The sequence below is a fragment of the Dama dama genome, chromosome 14, assembly GCF_033118175.1.
Source record: "Dama dama isolate Ldn47 chromosome 14, ASM3311817v1, whole genome shotgun sequence".
Taxonomy (NCBI): domain Eukaryota; kingdom Metazoa; phylum Chordata; class Mammalia; order Artiodactyla; family Cervidae; genus Dama; species Dama dama.
In genome coordinates, this window is record NC_083694.1 from 40,748,043 (window position 1) to 40,767,837 (window position 19,795).

Here is a 19,795-nt window from a genome sequence, read left to right on the forward strand (position 1 = left end):
GTACTTCCTGTTCTTTCACAGGGATGTACACAGTTAACAAGCATGCAAACATCTCAAAACACATGAAAGACACAAAGGCTGAATGGTACCCAGGCCTGTTCGTGTGCTTTGCAGCCTTGTGATGACCCCCTACAGGAACTGCAGGACTCCACCATGAATACCTTAGCACCTTGGCTGTCTCTGTCCACTCTTTCTGAAGACTTTCCCATGTATCAACTTCTACCCATTTTGAGTTCTTGGTGGCAAGTTCTGCCATGATAACTCGGTGATGGGCAGAGATGAGTCCTTTCTTCTTATATGCATCGCCGACTGGAGAAATTATGCCTTTGATAACTTTATATTTTCCTGGGGTAAAGAATCAGACTTCACGTAAGGTGTAACAAATTAGATTTTATGTACAGGAAATAGTATCATCAATATGGTTTCATAGTCACAGATCCCCTCCTCCTTTTTCTTTTTAAACAATTATACAAGTTTGTTTATTTATTTTTAATTGTGGTAAAATACACATAAAATTTACCATTTAAACCATTTTAAATGTATAGTATTGTGACATGTTATACAACCATCACTACGATCCATCTCCAGAACTCTTTCAACTTCCCCAACTGAAATTTCGTACCCATCAAAGAGACCACCCATTCATCAGCATTTTATTAATAAATTTTGATTGCTATTGCCAAACTGTCTTATGTATATGTTAGTTGATCAGTCGTGCCCGAAACTGCCTTGTAAAATGCCTTAATCCATTGAATATCCAAGAGCCCATTCCTTCCCAACACCTAATATTTGACATTATCAAGTTTTAAAAATTCTTGTCAAGGTGATGGGAAAAATATCACTCTATTATTTTAGTTCCCTGATTATTAGTGAGTTGGCACACTCATCCATCTATCAACACATAGCATGATTATTTCCATAACAAAACAAAATGAATCTGTGTATATGCAGGGGAGAAAAAGTTTTCTTTGACCTTCTCAGGGTCCCTGGCTGGGTGTAAACTGACAAAGAATAGATTGACAGGAGAAAAGCATATAAATTAACTTAATGTAGGATTTATGTGGCATGGGAACCTTAATAAGGAAATGAAGAGTCCAAGACACAGTTAAACCTAAGTATTCTTATGCTAGGTTTGATGAAGAGTCAACAGTCATGGGGAAATATGATAGTGCAAAGAGTGCAGGAGATCAAACCAGTCAATCCTAAAAGAAATCAATCCTCAATATTCATTGGAAGGACTGATGATGAAGCTGAAGCTCCAATATTTTGGCCACCTGATGCAAAGAGCTGACTCTCTGGAAAAGACCCTGATGCTGGAAAAGACTGAAGGCAAGAAGAGAAGGGGACGAAACAGAACGAGATGGTTGGATGGCATCACCAACCCAATGGACATGAGTCTGAGCAAGCTCCAGGAGACGGTGAAGGCCAGGGAAGCCTGGCAAGCTGCAGTCCATGGGGACACAAAGAGTCGGACAAGACTGAGCAACTGAACAACAACAAAAGCACAAGGAAAGTGTAGGAGCTTGGGGGAATCCGACAGCACCTGTCTGCTTGGCACTCCTTTGTCTTCATAGATAAGGATGCTCCAATTCTCTGAGTTTAGGGAGGGCATCTGTCTTGTGAATGTTTTATGATCTGCTTCATAGGCTTCCCTTGTGGCTCAGCTGGTAAAGAACCCGCCCACAATGCGGGAGACCTGGGTTCGATCCCTGGGTTGGGAAGATCCCCTGGAGAAGGGAAAGGCTACCCACTCCAGTATTCTGGCCTGGAAAATTCCATGAACTTTCACTTTCAGGGAAGAAGGGTGGAGGGAGGAGGGCAGAGTGACCTTCCTGCTGTTGCTGTTTCATCAAAATCCTCCAGCTTAAAATGCCCAATAGGCCAAGGTGCCACATTTTAGGGCAGTGTATCCTGAACCCCATCGTTGCTGCTGGTTACTATTCCTACCTGTTCCATTCATGTAGTCCTTGGCCAGCTCAAACAGCCTGAGGTGCATGTTGGTGATAGGATTAAAGGACCCACAAGCAAGGAGAACTACTTCCGTCTTCTCTGAGTTCTCCATGCTGAGAATTTGAAGTTATTGATCTAAATGGAAAACTCTGACACTTCTCTTATTGCCTACAAAGGAAAAACAAAGTAAGTTCAGTTCAAGGTCTTTTGATGTCCTTCAACATACTCATTTCAAGCAAATGGAGGGACTTTCCTGATGGTCCAGTGGTTAAGACTCTGCACTTCCAATGCAGTGTGCTCGGGTTTAATCTCTGGTTGGGGAGCCAAAATCCCACATGCTGCAGTCAAAAAGTAAGAAACAAACAAAAAACATCACCAACAAAAACCCCACAAACCAAACAGATGGAAAAAATGTTTGGCTTCAGTGACTAAGCTGGGTGAATTGCAAAAATGGCTTCATTTCCCCACCCTTCCTTTCCAATGTGAATTTATAGCTCTTTTCATAAAGGAATGGAATCTTCCCACCCTCTGTGACTTGCTTTGGCCCAAATAACGTGGCACATGGGAAAACATGCCCACTCTGATCCTAGGCCTCTGAGGCATTGTGCACGACCACTCTCTTTTGGACTCCTGCCCCTCCATGAAGACAAGCCCAGGCCAGCCTGCTGGAGGATGACAGAACCCACAGGAGAGAGCCAGTGCTCCCGCTGACAGACAGCCAATCACCAGCTGCCTGGCCGAGGCCATCCTCGATCAGTCAAGCCTCAATCTGCCCAGAAGCACAAGCAGGTCAAGGTGAGATCAGCTGAGCCTGAACCAGATCAGTAGACCCACAAGGTGGGCCCAGACTTACGAGCAAAAAGGAAAGCTCAGTGGTGCTCTGACTGCACTACTGAGGCCATGGTTAACAGACACAGTGACACTGTGCTGTGTGCCACTATGTCTAGTCGCTCAGTCGTGTCTGACTCTTTGGGACCCTCTGGACTGTAGCCCACCAGGCTCCTCTGTCCATGGAATTCTCCAGGCAAGAAGACTGGAGTGGGTTGCCATTTCCTCCTCCAGGGGATTTTCCCGACCCAAGGATCGAACCTGTGTCTCCTGCACTGTAGGTGGATTCTTTACCTGATGAGTCATTGGGGAAGCCCCACAATGGCATTATTATCCACCAAATATAACTCCCCAACAACCCATCCTTCAAAACTGTACTTTTCCTCTTAGTCAACAAGGTCATATTATCACTTTCAACTGAATAATAGTTTATAATTGACAAACTCTTCTTGATATTAATTATTCCATTTGATCCTTCCAAAACCCTACTGAAGTAATGCAAGGCAACTTATTTTACATTTTTATTTAAATTTTTTTAATTAGGAGGAATTTACCCAAATATGTCTTAAAAATAAACTCATACTTCCTATTATTGCTTTTTTTTTTTCGATTTTTATTTTATATTGGAGCATACTTAACAATGTTGCATTCGTTTCAGGTGTACAGTCAAGTGATTCAGTTATATATATACATGTATCTACTCTTTTACAAATTCTTTTCCCCTTTAGGTTATTACAGAGTATTGAGCAGAGGGACTTGGTGAATCTTTCCAACTCATATCACTAATTTCTAATTACTTATGTATTTTTTAAAAAATATTTTATTTTTGGCTGCACTTTGGTGCTATGCACAGGGTTTCTCTAGTTGCAGCAAGTGGGGGCTATTCTCTAGTTGCAGTGTGAGGACTTCTCACTGCGGCGGCTTCTCTTGTTGCAGAGCATGGGCTCTAGAGCACCAACTGAATTGCTCTGCAGCATGTGGGATCTTCCCAGACCAGGGACTGAACCTGGGTCCCCTGTATTGGCAGGCGGATTCTTTACCACTGGACCACCAAGGAAGTACCAGTTCTAATTACTTCTTTAACAGACACTCTATTAACTATCAATAAATAAAATACCTTCACTACTGTGAAGTTTAAAATATTCTTACATATCAAATTATGTTTCAAAATAGTAATTTTGAGCACTTACAAACAAATATAATTTCAGTGATGCCAAATTGCTCAAAGCATTTTGGGAACTTTTGGGGAATCACCTGTAGCGCTTGAAGTATTTTTATGATTAATGTAGAAATACAATGAATGACCACAAACAAACCAACATTTATAGGATACTTCTCAATTTATAAACTAATTTCATGCACATTATCATTTAATTTTCACCAAAAAGAAAAAAGAATGGCCAAGGACATTTACTTTATTCCAAATAACCACCTATTGCTACATATCTAGTTTTTCCAGTTAATCGTCTATCATTAGTCATTTAGGTTTATCTAATTCTCCACTATTACAAACATCTCAAAGAAATAATGACTTGAAAATGAATTGGAATTTAAGGCTATAAAACCCCTCATTGTGTACTCCTAAGTCTTGCCAACACTCAAAGACCTGTGTAAGGACCATTTATTTATAGCCCAACAGTGTTCAGAACAAACTGCTAGGTTGACCAACTTATTTTTGCTCTCCTTAGACAGAGTTACTGAGTGACGACCCAGGGCTAGAATTTAGGTATCCTGACTCCTAGGTTCTCCAGCACCAAAGAGAAACTTGGGAGGTAAATTGGGGCTGTGTGGATTGGAAATGAGCCCTCCTAGCTGAGAAATGGATAGTTTCATAGATAACATTTCCATAGATAACAAGAAACTCTGAAGGTTTCTGAGCAATGGCGTGACAACAGGGTTCTAGAAAAACAAGGTGATGCTGGTGTTACATGGTTGTATGACAGATTTTATTTTCTTGGGCTCCAAAATCACTGCAGACAGTGACTGCAACCGTGAAATTAAAAGATGCTTGCTCTTTGGAAGGAAAGCTATGACAAACCTAAACAGTGTATTAAAAAGCAGAAACATCACTTTGCCAATCAAGGTCCATGGAGTCAAAGCTATGGTTTTTCCAGGAGCCATGTATGGATGTGAGAGTTGGACCATTAAGAAGGCTGGGCACTGAAGAATTGATGTTTTTGAACTGTGGTGTTGGAGAAGACTCTTGAGAGTCCCTTGGACAGCAAGGAGATCAAACCAGTCAATCATAAAGGAAATCAGTCCTGAATATTCATTGGAAGAACTGAAGCTGAAACTGAGGCTCCAGTACTTTGGCCACCTGATGCAAAGAACTGACTCACTGGAAAAGACCCTGATGCTGGGAAAGATTGAAGGCAGGAGGAGAAGGGGGTGACGGAGGATGAGATGGTTGGATGGCATCACCAATTCAAGGCACAATGAATCTGTGCAAATTTCGGGAGATAGTGAAGGACAGGGGAGCCTTGAATGCTAAAGTCCATGGGGTCACAAAGAGTCGGGCACAACTTAGTGACAGCAGGAAATGGCTGTATGGCCCTGACCTGACAATTTAACTTGTGTCCTCATCTGTAAAATAGAGATAATAGCAAAATGATATGGCAAAATGCTAATCATATTGCCTGGCACAGTGTCAAAATAAATGGTAGCTATTATTTGTGAGGAAAGTGATAATACTGATGTCAGTGATGCTATCGGCTTAACTGGAAGGGGAAAAGCAAGATAGGAAGTTGAGTTAAAAGTAATGAGAACTTCAGTTTAAGTACAGTCAGTGGGAATGGAAATTAGGAAACATGTATTAACAAATACTTGAGGTCTACTCCAAACAGTGGCAGGAATCACAAGGACACTGCTAACTGTGAATAGAAAATAAAGGGGAGAAGGGTCAATAATGCTCCACATAACATTAAAAAAGAGTTCATGGGTTAGAATGATTTAAATGTACCTTTCAATTATCATCCAAAGGATGACACCAGGATTCACTTGGGGCTTATTCCCCCTGCCCACCCCATACCCATCCATGCAAACAAAGCACCTATGGTATTATGGGGTGGTCTGGGCCCACAAGGAAATTAAGAGTGTCTGGCCAGTTACCGAGCATGCTCTCAAGGACCCTGGTGGAGGCTCTGGGTTCAGCTGGAGTCCAGCCTTGGTTCTGGTCCCAACCATCTCAAGTTTCAGGTACCACTCTCCCGGGAGACTGAGCAGGTCCCGGAGGGAGGGAGTTGCTCGTTGTTCAGGGAAGGAAGGATGGAAGAACCTGAAGCAGACCCATTGCCTTTGGGGATGGGCTCAGGTTTCCAGGTCATCCCCAGGGGAAGGGCTGAGAAAGGAAAGCTTATCTCTTAGCTTAAAGGAAGCTTTCCCTCTTTTCACATTCGTGACCTGTCTCAAATATCCAGCTCAGTGTTACTAATTCACTGTTAACAGCCAGCTTTAGACTTCAGACCCTTAAAGCCATAGAAGAATCAAGTTACAGGGAGCTCCTATCATAGCCTAGAGTGGCTTTAAAAGAACTAGGACCTGTCCCTCTCCCCTGGAGAGAACTTCCTCCGCATCCCCCCAGGGTTCGCAGGGGTGGTGCATAGGGATGGAGGCCCTGGCAGGTGGAGAAGCGGTCTGGAAGCTCTGACAGGACTGTTCTGGATCCTCCGTGGCCTGCTCCAGGTGCTCAAGGGCCCAGGTCACCATGATTCACTTCTGTCTGGCTCACTCAGCCTATCGCTTGCACTGCTGGCTGCCAAGATCTCACCAGCTCAGGCTGTAAGTGTCCCTCCCCAGCCCACTGTGGCAAAAAGTTCATTTCTTCCTGGGGCTGTCCTGAGGCTTAAGGGCTTCCCTGGTGGCTCAGATGGTAAAAAAATCTGCCTGCAATGCAGGAGACCCAGGTTAGATCCCTGGGTCAGGAAGATCCCCTGGAAGAGGGTGCGGCAACCCACTCCAGTATTCTTGCCTGGAGAATACCATGGACAGAGGAGCCTGGCAGGCTACAGTCCATGGGGTTGCAAAGAGTCGGATACGACTGAGCAACTAACACACTTGGAGGTTTAAGGAAAATTACTTTCTATTTTAAAATTATCACTGACTAAGTTTCAAAAACACTGACGTGTAAACGTTAATGAAACATTTTGCAAACATTAAGTCAGCTTTTAAAACATAAACTTAAAAAAAAAAAAACTGTTTTTCTTGTCACACTTCAGAATGCTCAGTACAATGAAATCTATGTTGCCCGACTGTTAATGGGATTGACTTGGCAACCCCTCAGATTTACAGCTCTAAAGGTACACTAGTTAGTTAGCATGTTAGTTAGCTCAGTCAAGCCCGACCATGCCACCTCATGGACTAGAGCCTGTCAGGCTCCTCTGTCCATGGAATTCTCTAGGCAAGAATACTGGAGAGGGTTGCCATTTCCTTCTCCAGGAGATCTTCCTGACCCAGGGATTGAACCTGGGTCTCCTGCATTGCAGGCAGGTTCTTTACCGACCGAGCTACCAGGGAAGCCAAAGGGACACTAATGCTTTCATAATAGTAACCTTAAACCCGAGCCTCTATTGTAGTTCTGTGCGCCACTGCTTCAAATAGTATGGGGGTAAGGGGGGCTTCCCTGGCATTCCAGGGATTAAGACTCCAAGCTTCAGATCTCACATGCCAAAAAATAAAGCAAAATAATAAATAGTCTGGGGGTATATTTTCAGATTGCTTATTGTTTTGAGTATCTTTACTGGGGATAAACTTTTGCCTTTGGAGGGGAGATCTGATTCCTACAAGTGCCCTAAAGTCATTCAGTGCTAAATCCAATTAATCAAATAAATAATGAAGGTGAATAATAGTTTACAGTGAAGAAAGAGGAGGAAGATTTTCCTATATGCATGGAAGCTATGTACATGTAATTTTAAAAGAATTTAAAAAATGTTTGAGCAGTAACTGCAGATCTCATTTCATTGTGTAAGCTGTGGTGGGCAGTTAACTCACTCAATGTGAGTTACTCAGTGTGAACTATCTGGCCATAGGTAGGGCTAACATAGCATAAGGGAATGGTTGGGACTCTCAGTTCAGTCGCTCAGTTGTGTCCAGCTCATTGCAACCCCATGGACTGCAGCACACCAGGCTTCCCTGTCCATCACCAACTCCCCAAGCTTGCTCAAACTAATGTCTATCGAGTCGGTGATGCCATCCAACCATCTCATCCTCTGTCACCCCCTTTTCCTCCTGCCTTCAAGCTTTCCCAGCATCAGGGTCTTTTCCAATAAGTCAGTTCTTTGCATCAGGTGGCCAAAGTACTGGAGCCTCAGCTTCAGCATCAGTCCTTCCAATGAATATTCAAGACTTATTTCCTTTATGATTGACTGGTTTGATCTCCTTGCTGTCCAAGGGACTCTCAAGAGTCTTCTCCAACACCACAGTTCAAAAGCATCAATTCTTCGGTGCTCAGCTTTCTTTATAAATAAAATCCAACTCTCACATGCATACATGACTACTGGAAAAACCACAGCTTTGACTAGATGGATCTTTGTTGACAAAATAATGTCTCTGCTTTTTCATATGCTGTCTAGGTTGGTCATAGCTTTTCTTCTAAGGAGCAAGCGTCTTTTAATTTCATGGCTGCAGTCACCATTTGCAGTGATTTTGGAGGCCCCCCCCCCCAATAAAGTCAGCCATTGTTTCCACTGTTTCCCCATCTATTTGCCATGAAGTGATGGGACTGGATGCCACGATCTTGTTTCTTGACTGTTCGAGTTGTAAGCCAGCCTCTTCACGCTCCTCTTTCACTTTCAACAAAAGGCTCTTCAGTTTCTCTTCGCTTTCTACCTTAAGGGTGCTATCATCTACATATCTGAGGTTACTGATATTTCTCCAGACAGTCTTGATTCCAGCTTGTGCTTCATCCAGCCTGGCATTTTGCACGATGTACTCTACATAGAAGTAGAGTACAAATTTGTCACCCTAAATAAGCAAGGTGACAATATATAGCCTTGATGTACCCCTTTCTCAATTTGGAACCAGTTCACTGTTCCATGTCTGGTTCTAACTGTTGCTTCTTGACCTGCACACAGATTTCTCAGGAGGCAGGTAAGGTGGTCTGGTATTCCCATCTCTTTAAGAATTTTCCACAGTTTGTTGTGGTCCAGTCAAAGGCTTTGGTGTAATCAATAAAGCAGAAATGGATGTTTTCCTGGATCTCTCTTGCTTTTTCTATGATCCAACAGATGTTGGCAATTTGATCTCTGGTTCCTCTGCCTTTTCTAAATCCAACTTGAACATCTGGAGGTTCTTGGTTCATGTACTGTTGAAGCCTGGCTTGCAGGATTTTGAGCATCACGCTGCTAGCGTGTAAGATGAGTGCAATTGTGCGATAGTTTGAACATTGTTTCGCATTGCCTTTCTTTGGGATTGGAATGAAAACTGACCTTTTCCAGTCCTGTGGCCACTGCTGAGTTTTCAAATTTGCTGGCATATTGAGTGCAGCACTTTCACAACATCATCTTTTAGGATTTAAAACAGCTCTGCTGGAATTCCATCACCTCTACTAGCTTTGTTCGTAGTGATGCTTCCTAAGGCCCACTTGACTTCACATTTCAGGATGTCTGGCTCTAGGTGAGTGATCACACCATCATGATTATCTGGGTTATTAAGATCTTTTTTGTATAGTTCTTCTATGTATTCTGGCCACCTCTTCTTAATATCTTCTGCTTCTTTCAGGTCCACACTGTTTCTGTTTTTTATTGCGCCCATCTTTGCATGAAATGTTCCCTTAGTATCTCTAATTTTCTTAATGGAAATCTCTAGTCTTTCCCATTCTATTGTTTTCCTCTATTTCTTTGCATTGTTCACTTAGGAAGGCTTTCTTATTTCTCCTTGTTATTCTTTGGAACTCTGTATTCATATGGGTATATCTTTCCTTTTCTCCTCTGCCTTTTGCTTCTCTTCTTTTCTCAGCTATTTGTAAGGCCTCCGCAGACAACCATTTTGCCTTTTTGCATTTCTTTTTCTTGGGGATGGTCTTAATCACTGCCTTCTGTACCATTTCATGAACCTCTGTCCATAATTCTTCAGGCACTCTATCAGATCTAATCCTTTGAATCTATTTGTCCCTTCCACTGTATAATCATAAGGGATTTGATTTAGGTTATACCTGAATGGTCCAGTGGTTTTCCCTACTTTCTTCAATTTATGTCTGAATTTTGCAATAAGGAGTTCATGATCTGAGCCACAGTCAACTCCTGGTCATGTTTTTGTTGACCTTCTAGAGCTTCTCCATGTTTGACTGCAAAGAATATAATCAATCTGATTTCGGTATTGACCATATGGTGATAGAATTGTCTATCATATGGTATAGATATCATATGGTATATGATAGAATTCTGCCATGGGTAGAATTGTCTCTTGTGTTGTCGGAAGAGGCTGTTTGCTATGACCAGTGCATTCTCTTGGCAAAACTCTGTTAGCCTTTGCCCTGCTTCATTTTGTACTCCAAGGCCAAACTTGCCTATTACTCCAGGTATCTCTTGACTCTCAGACCTGGTTCAAACTGTAGCTTTACAGCTTACTCTAGTATTCTTGCCTGGAGAATTCCATGGACAAAGGAGCCTGGAGGGCTACAGTCCATAGGGTTGCAAAGAGTCAGACACAACTGATCAACTAACACTTACACTTTTACTTTACCGCTTACTATATTAGGTGTTTGTCTTGAGATAAGACATTTAATTTTTCTGAGCCTCAGTTTCTTCATTTATAAGATAGGAAACCAAAGTCTCACCTCATAAGATTGTGTGCATTTTTAAAAATATATATTTACTTATTTGGCTATGTTGGGTCTTAGTTGGGGCAGATGAGATCTTCGTTGTGGTGCTTGGACCCCCTAACTGAGGCTCGAGTCAGTAGTTGTGATGCCTCAGCATGTGGGATCTTAGTTCCCAGACCAGGGATTGAACCTGTGTTCCCTGCATTGCAAGGCAGATTCTTAACCACTGAACTACCAGGAAGTCATGAATTGTATGCATATTAAGCGAAAAAAGTGAATTTAAAATGTGACACATTTCTCTACTAATTATGAATAGTAATAACTCTTATTATTGCTTGTGGGTAGTCTTTCGGCATTAATTTACAGCCATGGTAAATAAATCAAGGTTCTCAAGATTCCTTAGAGACCAGTGTCACAGTGCCTGCTACATAGTATGTGCATGCTCAGTCGTGTCCAACTCTTTGCAACCCCATGTACTGTAGCCCACCAGGTTCCTCTGCCCATGGGATTTCTTAGGCAAGAATACTGGAGCATGTTGTCATTTCCTTCTCCAGGGGATTTTTCTGACTCACAGATCTAACCCTCATCTCCTGCATTGGCAGAAGGATTCTTTACCATTGTGCCACCTGGGAAGCCCGTCTGCTACATAGTAGGAACTTAATAAATGCTAACTATTGTCCTTAGTGTAGTATCATTAGACAACTTTGTTCTAATGGGATGGATCTCAACTCATCTTTGCTCTGTTTAAAATTTTATTTCTGTGGTTTGACGTAACATTACCATGAAACAGAACCTGAATTTGGTTTCTTAAAGCCATTCAAATCACTGAAACAGTAACGTACAATGTAACTCACTGTGTCCCACGCAGCCAAGTGACAGTGTTCCTGTTTGCGATCACCAGTCTGACGCTCCAGCTCTATGTTCTGCTAAGGTAAGTTCTTTTTCCAGCCACCTCCTCACCTGGCAGCTCAGCATGCACATCTTACCTGTGGGGTTGCTTTGGGTGCCCGCTGCCATTCCTGTTATGTGTTTAAATGCAGCCTGCCCCATTGTTTTACCCCTATTATCAATGGCAGTCACCTGCTTCACCTCTTTGAAAAGTCAAAACTCTCAGTCCAGTGAGGAGAGTTGGGATTTGGGCAGACAGAGCTTAACTTTTAACCAGCAGTTAAACAGGTTAAAAGTTAATACTTCCAGTAATAAGAAGTCCTTAAATGGGAGACAATGAGGGTGTGAATGTTTCCCTTTATAGATTCCCAAGAGACCAGGGTCGACAGCCTAGCATTAGCTAATGTCTCCAGGGCTGAGGGCAACACGGGCACACTTGACCAGATTATGACTTGACCTCTTATTTCTGATTCTGTGTCAGAAATCCATCTTGGCCAAAAAAGTCAGTTAATACCTTTTTCAATGGTCAAATGAAACAAATGCAATTTTACACATTTAAAATAAATTACAGTCCTAAAAACATGAAAATTCTAAAAAAAATCTGAAAACTGAGATTCCACTTAAGTGATGGGGAAGGATTGGAATCCATGACACCCCTTGTAATTTGCATAATTCAAATTTGCCAGCTTCTACTAGAAGAGATTTGTGTACTTCTACTATAAGATGTAGGGTATATTTCCTCACTCTAGAGGCCAGAATTTCCACAAAATGTTTTTTCATCAACGTATCAAATTAACATGAATTTAAAAAATGGTAAGATTTCCCTGGTGGTGCAGTAGTTAAGAATCTGCCTACCAGTACAGGGGACACAGGTTTGATCCCTGGTCTGGGAAGATTCCACATGCCACAGGGCAACTTGGCCTGGGCACCACAACTATGGAGTCGACGCCCTGCAACAACTGAAGCCTGTGTGCCTAGAGCCTGTGCTCCACAAGAGAAACCACCGTGAGGAGAAGCCTGTGCACTGAAGCTAGAGAGCAGCCCCTGCTCACAACTAAAGAAAGCCCAAGAGCAGCAGTGAAGACCCAGCGCGCTCAAAAATAAAAAATATTTTTTTTAAATTAAAGTAGGAAAAAAAAATGGTGAACACTGTCCACAAATTAAGAATATTAATAACTCTTAGCATTAAGAATATTCATAAGTCAATATTATCATTAATGCTAGCACTAATTTGCAGTCATGGTAAAGAACAAAGGTTCTTAAGAGAAGTGAGTTGCCTGGAGCCAAATGAACCTCATGCCACAATTAGAACTCAAGGGTCAGTGCCTTCTGGTTTTATGTTAACAGTGTGCTTTTCTTCTAATAAGTAATCAACTAGTGTATGACCTGGTATATTGATTTGTAGGCCCAGATCTTCTCGATACTGCAGTCAACCTCTCCTTACCAACCTGGTTAGCAATATCATCTTTACTTTCTTCACAATTGGTAAGTGTGGAGTCATTCTTAATAAGTGCAGTCATATACTTATTGTCTATTTGCCAGATGCTGTTAGAATAAAAATGGATAAGATAGGACTTCTTGCTCTTCAAGAGCTCACAGACTGAAATCTGAGAAAAAATTCACATTTAAAATTCAGGTGAAGGGGGAGGGGGGTTCAGGATGCGAGGGACACACGTGCATCCGTGGCTGATTCATGTCAATGCGTGGCAAAAACCACCAAAATACTGTAAAGTAATTACCCTCCGATTAAAATAAATTAACTCATTTTTTAAAAATGAAATAAAATTCAGGTGGAGGAAAATTTAAAATGCTCCTTAGTGTCTCTTTGAGTTGTCCTACAATTTGAATATGAAACCAATTTAATATTGGGTTGGCCAAAAAGTTTATTCAGGTTTTCTAAATGAATTTTTCAGCCAACTCAATATAAACATTTTGGTATTATAAAATTCTTTATAGTTATAACATAAAAATATCAAATTTACCCACTCATTCAATAATTAGATACTGAGAAGATGACATGGGTAGAAACACAGGGACCTCGACTACTTGAAGTCAAAAAGTGATACAGAAGAGTTGTTACTCTGAAATGTGTAGAAGTTTCAGGAATACTTTAGCCAATATATTTTAGTTATATTTTCTTCTGTATGAACTTCTAATAGTGATGTGAAATTTAAATAAAGACAATATCTAAATTTTTATAAAATGAAAACAGTTAATGGGTGCCGTAGGCAGGGTTCTAGAAAGAGTCTCTACTAAACCCCAACTCCACAAGAGGCAGTGTGTGCAACAGACAAGAGCACCAGCTATGGAGACTGAGGGAGGCCAGTTCAAACCCCCACACCCCAAACAGAAGAAGCTATTAATACTCCACCCTCCGGTGATTCCCAGCCTTATTTCTAAGGGAATTCCCTGGTGGTAGAGTGGTTAGGACTCCATGCTCTCACTGCCGAGGCCTAGAATCCATACCTGGAACTAAAATCCCACAAGATGCTTGGTGCAGCCAAAAGGAAAAAGAAGAAGGAGATTAAAAAACCTGTTTTGCAGTTTTGCTGTAAGATTTATATGAGATAGTGGGGGAATTATTTAAAAAAACAACTGTCACAGTTACTGTCACCAGCATTGCCAATAGTAAGAACACGACCTCTATCGAGGAAAACCTTAGCCTGGCCAAGTTTTGAGCACTTTTGTTCCAAAATAGATACACAAGGAAACACCATGATTTAGCTTTGCATTCAGAATATATTTCGGAATGAAATAATGCCATTTACAGCAACACAGATGGACCTAGAGATTATTATATTAAGTGAAGTCAGAAGTGAAAGTCTCTCAGTTGTGTCCGACTCTTTGCGACCCCATGGACTATATAGTCCATGGAATTCGCTGGGCCAGAATACTGGAGTAGGTAGCCTTTCCCTTTTCCAGGGGATCTTCCTAACCCAGGGATCAAAACCAGGTCTCCCACATTGCAGGGGGATTCTTTACCAGCTGTGCCACAAGGGAAGCCACAAGTGAAGTCAGAAAGAGAAAAACAATACCACTTAATATCACTTGTATGTCGACTCTAAAGTATGCCACAAATGAACCTATCTACTAAACATATCTCCGAAATAGACTCAAAAACACAGAGAATAGACTTGTGGTTGCCAAGGTAGGGGTGGGATGGGGGAGGGAAGGATTGGGAGTTTGGGACAAACTAATAATATATCCCGGATGGATAAACAACAAGGTCCTAAGGTACAGCCCAGAGAACTATATTCAATATCCTGTGATACACCATAATGGAAAAGAATATAAAGAAGAATGTGTATAACTTGGCTGCACAGCAGAAATTAACACATTATAAATTAACTATATTTTAATAAAATCTTTAAAAAAAGAATATACTATTTCTGAGGCAATTCAACCCAGTAAACTGATGCTGTTCTGCCATCTTTTTAGGTTTTACCGTGCTGCTTATTCGGATGGAACCGGTCCCACAGGCACTAAAGAGGATGTTTTCTGCATTTGGTGTGGGATCCTTCATCGAGGGAGTCTGCACCGTCGTGTTAACATTTTTGGCAACTGACTGTGTATGTTTTTAAACATTGAATTTCTAAAGGCTCATCTTTATCTGAAAGCTTGGCTGTATACAATGCACCGTTAGTCTTCAACATTTATTTTCTACCTCAAACTAAAAAAATAGAGATGGAGGCTTCCCTGGTGGTCCAGTGGTTAAGAAGCCGCCTTGCAATGCAGGGACACCCATGCGATCCCTGGTCTGGGAAGATCCCACATGCTGCAGAGCAACTAAGTCCATGAGCTGCAACCACTGAGCCTGTGCTCTGCAACTACTGCAGCCTGTGTGCCTAGAGCCCGTGTTCTGCAACAAGAGAAGCCATTGCAATGAGAAGCCCGGGTACCACAATGAAGAGTAGCCCCTGCCTGCCACAACTAGAGAAAACCTGAGTACAGCAATTAAGACTCACCACAGCCAAAAAATTTAAAAAATAAACCTTTCAAAAGAATAAAGATGAAGAGCTAGAACTCCTAATTAGACACATGTCACAGTCAAAACATTTCATCAGGGAAAGTTTAAAAATTCCATGAGAGATTTTTCTTTTTGGAGGGTGAATTCCACTTGACTAGAATTATATATACAAAAAAAGTTAAGACATTAATCAACAGTGGAACTGGGTTGGCACATTAAGCAGCAAGCCTTCCATCTCTTGCTAAATTGGTGCCTTTGAAAAAATCCTTTCAGCAAAAACATTTAAAATATGTGTTGCAATTATAAGATAAGTAATTCCTCACAGTGCTCTTTTCTTCCCAAATACAGGCAAAAACCACTCCTGAACTGTACTACTTGTCTGTGCTGCTGTCAGTGAGCAGCTTGGTTTCTACAGGTAATCACAAACTTCCAGAGTAACCTAGCCCTGTCAAAGGTGTGCCAGTCCTTCGAGGGAAGTAAATGCTCAGCTAGGATTGTTACAGGTTGGTCAAAAAGTTTGCTCAGGTTTTCCCACAAGTGGAAACTTATGGTCAACTGGCTACTTTACAAGGGGAAGCCCTATTTCCTCTTAAAGCAGGTGCTCCAAAAGGCACATACAAGTGGAGAGGGACTTCCCTCGTGGTCCAGTGATTAAGACTCCATGCTTCCACTGCAGGGAGCACAGGTTCAATTCTTGGTCAAGGACTAAGATCCCGAAGGCAGATGGCCAAAAAAAATAGAGAGGGTTAGAATGGGATATAAAAGCCATCCTTCTCTGGCAGTCCAGCGATTAATCCTTTGCCTTCCAAAGCAGGGGCTGTGGGTTTGATCCCTGGTCAGGAAGCTAAGATTCCATATGCCTTGGGGTCAAAAACCAAATCATAAAACAGAAACAATATTGTAACAAATTCAGTAAAGACCTTAAAAATGGTCTACATTAAAAAAAATAAAAAGTCATCCTTCTCACGTTATTTCTGCTCCATTTAATTAGATTCCATTTTTTATCCTACAGTGCTTTTTTCAAGCCTGGGGCTGACTTGGCTGGCCAGTGTGATCTGTCCAAGGCCAGACACTAAACCAACAGTCTGAAGCTAGCATTTGAGCCCTGCTGGTTCCCTGCCTTAGATATTTGTCTTCAGCAGGTTGAATCTTTTCCAGGAGCCTTGTCACCTGACCACTGCCAGCAAGCACATAGGACCATCTCCACCCTGCTACTCCTAGATGAAGTGGTCAGCGGAACATCAGAGCCATGACAACAGGAAGCACATCAAAACCAGTCATTAAGAAGAAAGTTGTCAGGTGACAGTTTTACAAGCACTGATGATGGACAAAGATGAACAGTTCACCCCAAATCACTGGGTCAACATCACAACCAAACGCAGCCTCAATAAGGATCTCCTATTAGATATTCTTGAGATCATCACTTAAGACTTTCTGACCCTCCTTTATTCTGTTTCAGTGAAGTTAGTAGCATCTACTGGATGACTGTGATAAAAACAAGCACAGAGAAGGAAAAAATAAAAATAAAAGTCTTAGTCATGAACAAGGGGTCTAGTTTCAAAAGAACACAGTGATCCAGGCTGTATATTTGAACAAGGTCAATCTATGGCTTCTTTAAAAGTGCAGTGGGAAGTTTTAGAGTAAAAATCATCATGAACCCCTCTATCTGGGTGACACCAATCTCTTGCATCATGACAGTAAACTGCTCACTAGAGAAAACAGCCAACTGACCTGCCATGCTACCCTGTCTTCTGGCTTGTTCTGTGTGTATTCACAGATTCTAAGGGGTTTTAAGAAGGAGCTAGCCACTCACAAATGCTCTCAAGTCTTTGGGATGGGGAGAAAATGGTGTTTCTTGAGCAAAAAGAAGAGTATTTCTTAGCAGAAGAAATAAGTTTATTTAAAAAAATATTTATTTATGTATTTATTTATTTGGCTGCACCAAGTCTTAGCTGTGGGATTTTTTTTTTAGTTGCAGCATTTGAGATCTTTAGTTGAGGCATATGGGATCTAAGTTCTTGTTCCTTCTGGGACTTCATTGGGAGTGTAGAATCTTAGCCACTGGACCACCCAGGAAGTCCCAGAAGGAAAAAGTTTAATATAAACATCTCCAAGCACATTGATGACAGTGACAGACACAGACCTTCACAAATGGGAATGATTGCTTTCCATCTGCTTCTCTGTTCAGGTGGTACCTGCTGCAGGAGGTACCACCTGAACACACTATCCATTCTCCACACCAACACTTACTGAGCACCTTCCACGTTCCAAACATTGCACTGAAACTTAGGAATTACTTAGTTACTCGGGTAACTTGTACGTTGACTGTGAAATCCCCTGAAGTAATTCACTTACTATGATTAACAGAAACTATTTAAAAACAACATGAGCTTCCCTGGTGACTCAGATGGTAAAGAATCTGCCTGCAGTAAGGAGACCCAGGTTTAGTCCCTGGGTCAGGAAGATCCCCTGGAGGAGGGAATGGCTACTTACACCAGTATTCTTGCCTGGGAAATCACATAGACAGAGGAGCCTAGCAGGATACAGTCCATGGGATCCCAAAGAGTCGGACATGACTGAGCAACTAACACTTTCACTTTTAATAGCCTTTTTACATTCTTTAGATCTTATTAACATGTCAAATAAATGTCAAATGTCAATTTACCTCAAGATTTCTATGAGAAGTTTCTTTTTTTTTCTCTGAACTATCGTGCCCCTGGGCTTCCCTGATAGCTCAGTTGGTAAAGAACCCACCATATTTGCTCAGAGTGGAAAACTTCTGGGCAACGTTGTGGGGGGATACAGAAGACACTGATTCGATCCCTGGGTCAGGAAGATCCCCTATTGGAGAAAATGGGGAGTATTCTTGTCTGGAGAATTCCATGGACAGAGGAGCCTGGTGGGCCACAGACCATGGGGTTGCAAAGAGTCGGACATGCACATTGCACATGTGGGACCTGGGATCCAGGGGTATAATATCTCTGAAGCAAAATGTTGGGTATGTGCACCTAGAAGCAACTTTCTGGGAGAATGTTAGAGGAAGTTTCAGAAAATAAAACATTAAGCATTACTCTCATTAAATTTACTATAAGAAAAAAAAAAATTTGTTTGACACCCACTACACTCCATTTAAAATTTGGAGTGTAGCTAAATTTAAAATTTAAAGAAATTGAAATTTAAGGTTAGTCTTCCCACTACTTTTTTCACAGCTGTTAAGACCTGACAGTGAAAACTTTCTAAATACGAATTGAATGGAATACTGAATTTCTAAATGCTCAGCTAATCTGAAAGCTTGGCTATATTTAATATACCATCAGTCTTTATATTCTACTTATTGTAAAAATAAAGATATGCAAAAATGGGATTCCTAATTACATATGTCATAGTTGAAACATTTCATGGGGGAAAATGTAAAAAAATTCCATGAAGAATTCTCTTCCTTTTTCTACTTTCCTATAATTTTTAAACATTAATATGGAACTATTGGGGACTTTCCTGGTTGTCCAGTGGTTAAGAATCCACTTGCCAAAGCAGGGACACAGGCTTGATCTCTGCTCTGGGAAGATCCCACATTCCTTGGGGCAGCTAAGCCTGTGTACCACAGCTACTGAAGCCAAGTGCCCAAGAGCCCATGCTCTGCAGCAAAAGAAGCCACTGCAATGAGAAGCCTGCACATTGCAATGAAGAGTAGCCCATGCTAGCCACACTAGAGAAAGCCCACATGCAGCAACGCAGACCCAGTGCAGACAAATATATCTATATATTATCTCCAATTATGCTTATGTAATGATGGTGATAATTATATAGGTAACATCCATTGAGTTCTTCCTGTGTACCAAGCAAGATACTAAGCAGAGACATCACTTTGATGACAAAGGTCCGTATAGTTGAAGCTATGATTTTTTCAGTAGTCCTGTATGGATGTGAGAGTTAGACCATAAAGAAGTCTCAGCACCATAGAAATGACACCTTCAAACGGTGTTGAAGAAGATTCTTGAGACAACAAGGAACTCAAATCAGTCAATCCTAAAGGAAATCAACTCTGAATATCAGTGGAAGGACTGATGCTGAAGCTGAAGCTCCAATACTTTGGCCTCCTGATGTGAAGAGCCGATTCACTGGAAAAGACCCTGATGCTGGGAAAGACTGATGGCAGGAGAAGGGGTCGACAGAGGATGAGGTGGTTAGATAGCATCACTGCCTCTATGGACATGAGTTTGAACAAAGTCAGGGAGATAGTGATGGACAGAGAAGCCTGGCATGCTGCAGTTCATGGGATCGCAATGAGTCGGACCGAGTTAGCGACTGAACAACAACAACAATAATGTGATACTTATAACATTCCAATAAAGTAGGTACTATTATTATCCCTTCTTTTTTTGGGTGGGGAGGCATGTGGGATCTTA

The 19,795-nt window shown here is 41.6% G+C and overlaps 1 protein-coding gene across 5 annotated transcripts in view; it reads right to left on the bottom strand.

Annotated features, from left to right (window-relative positions):
* The window catches only part of NMNAT1 (nicotinamide nucleotide adenylyltransferase 1), a 28,231-nt gene that overhangs the window by 5,870 nt on the left and 2,566 nt on the right, over window positions 1-19,795 (bottom strand). For all 5 annotated transcript variants that reach the window (XM_061160443.1, XM_061160442.1, XM_061160441.1 and 2 more), the window contains 2 exons: window positions 1,948-2,118; window positions 162-345 (listed from right to left, as the gene is read on the bottom strand). In XM_061160443.1, the coding sequence (XP_061016426.1) occupies window positions 162-345; window positions 1,948-2,062 (299 nt within the window). In that variant the 5' untranslated portion in view covers window positions 2,063-2,118. The remainder of the gene's footprint in view (window positions 1-161; window positions 346-1,947; window positions 2,119-19,795) is intronic.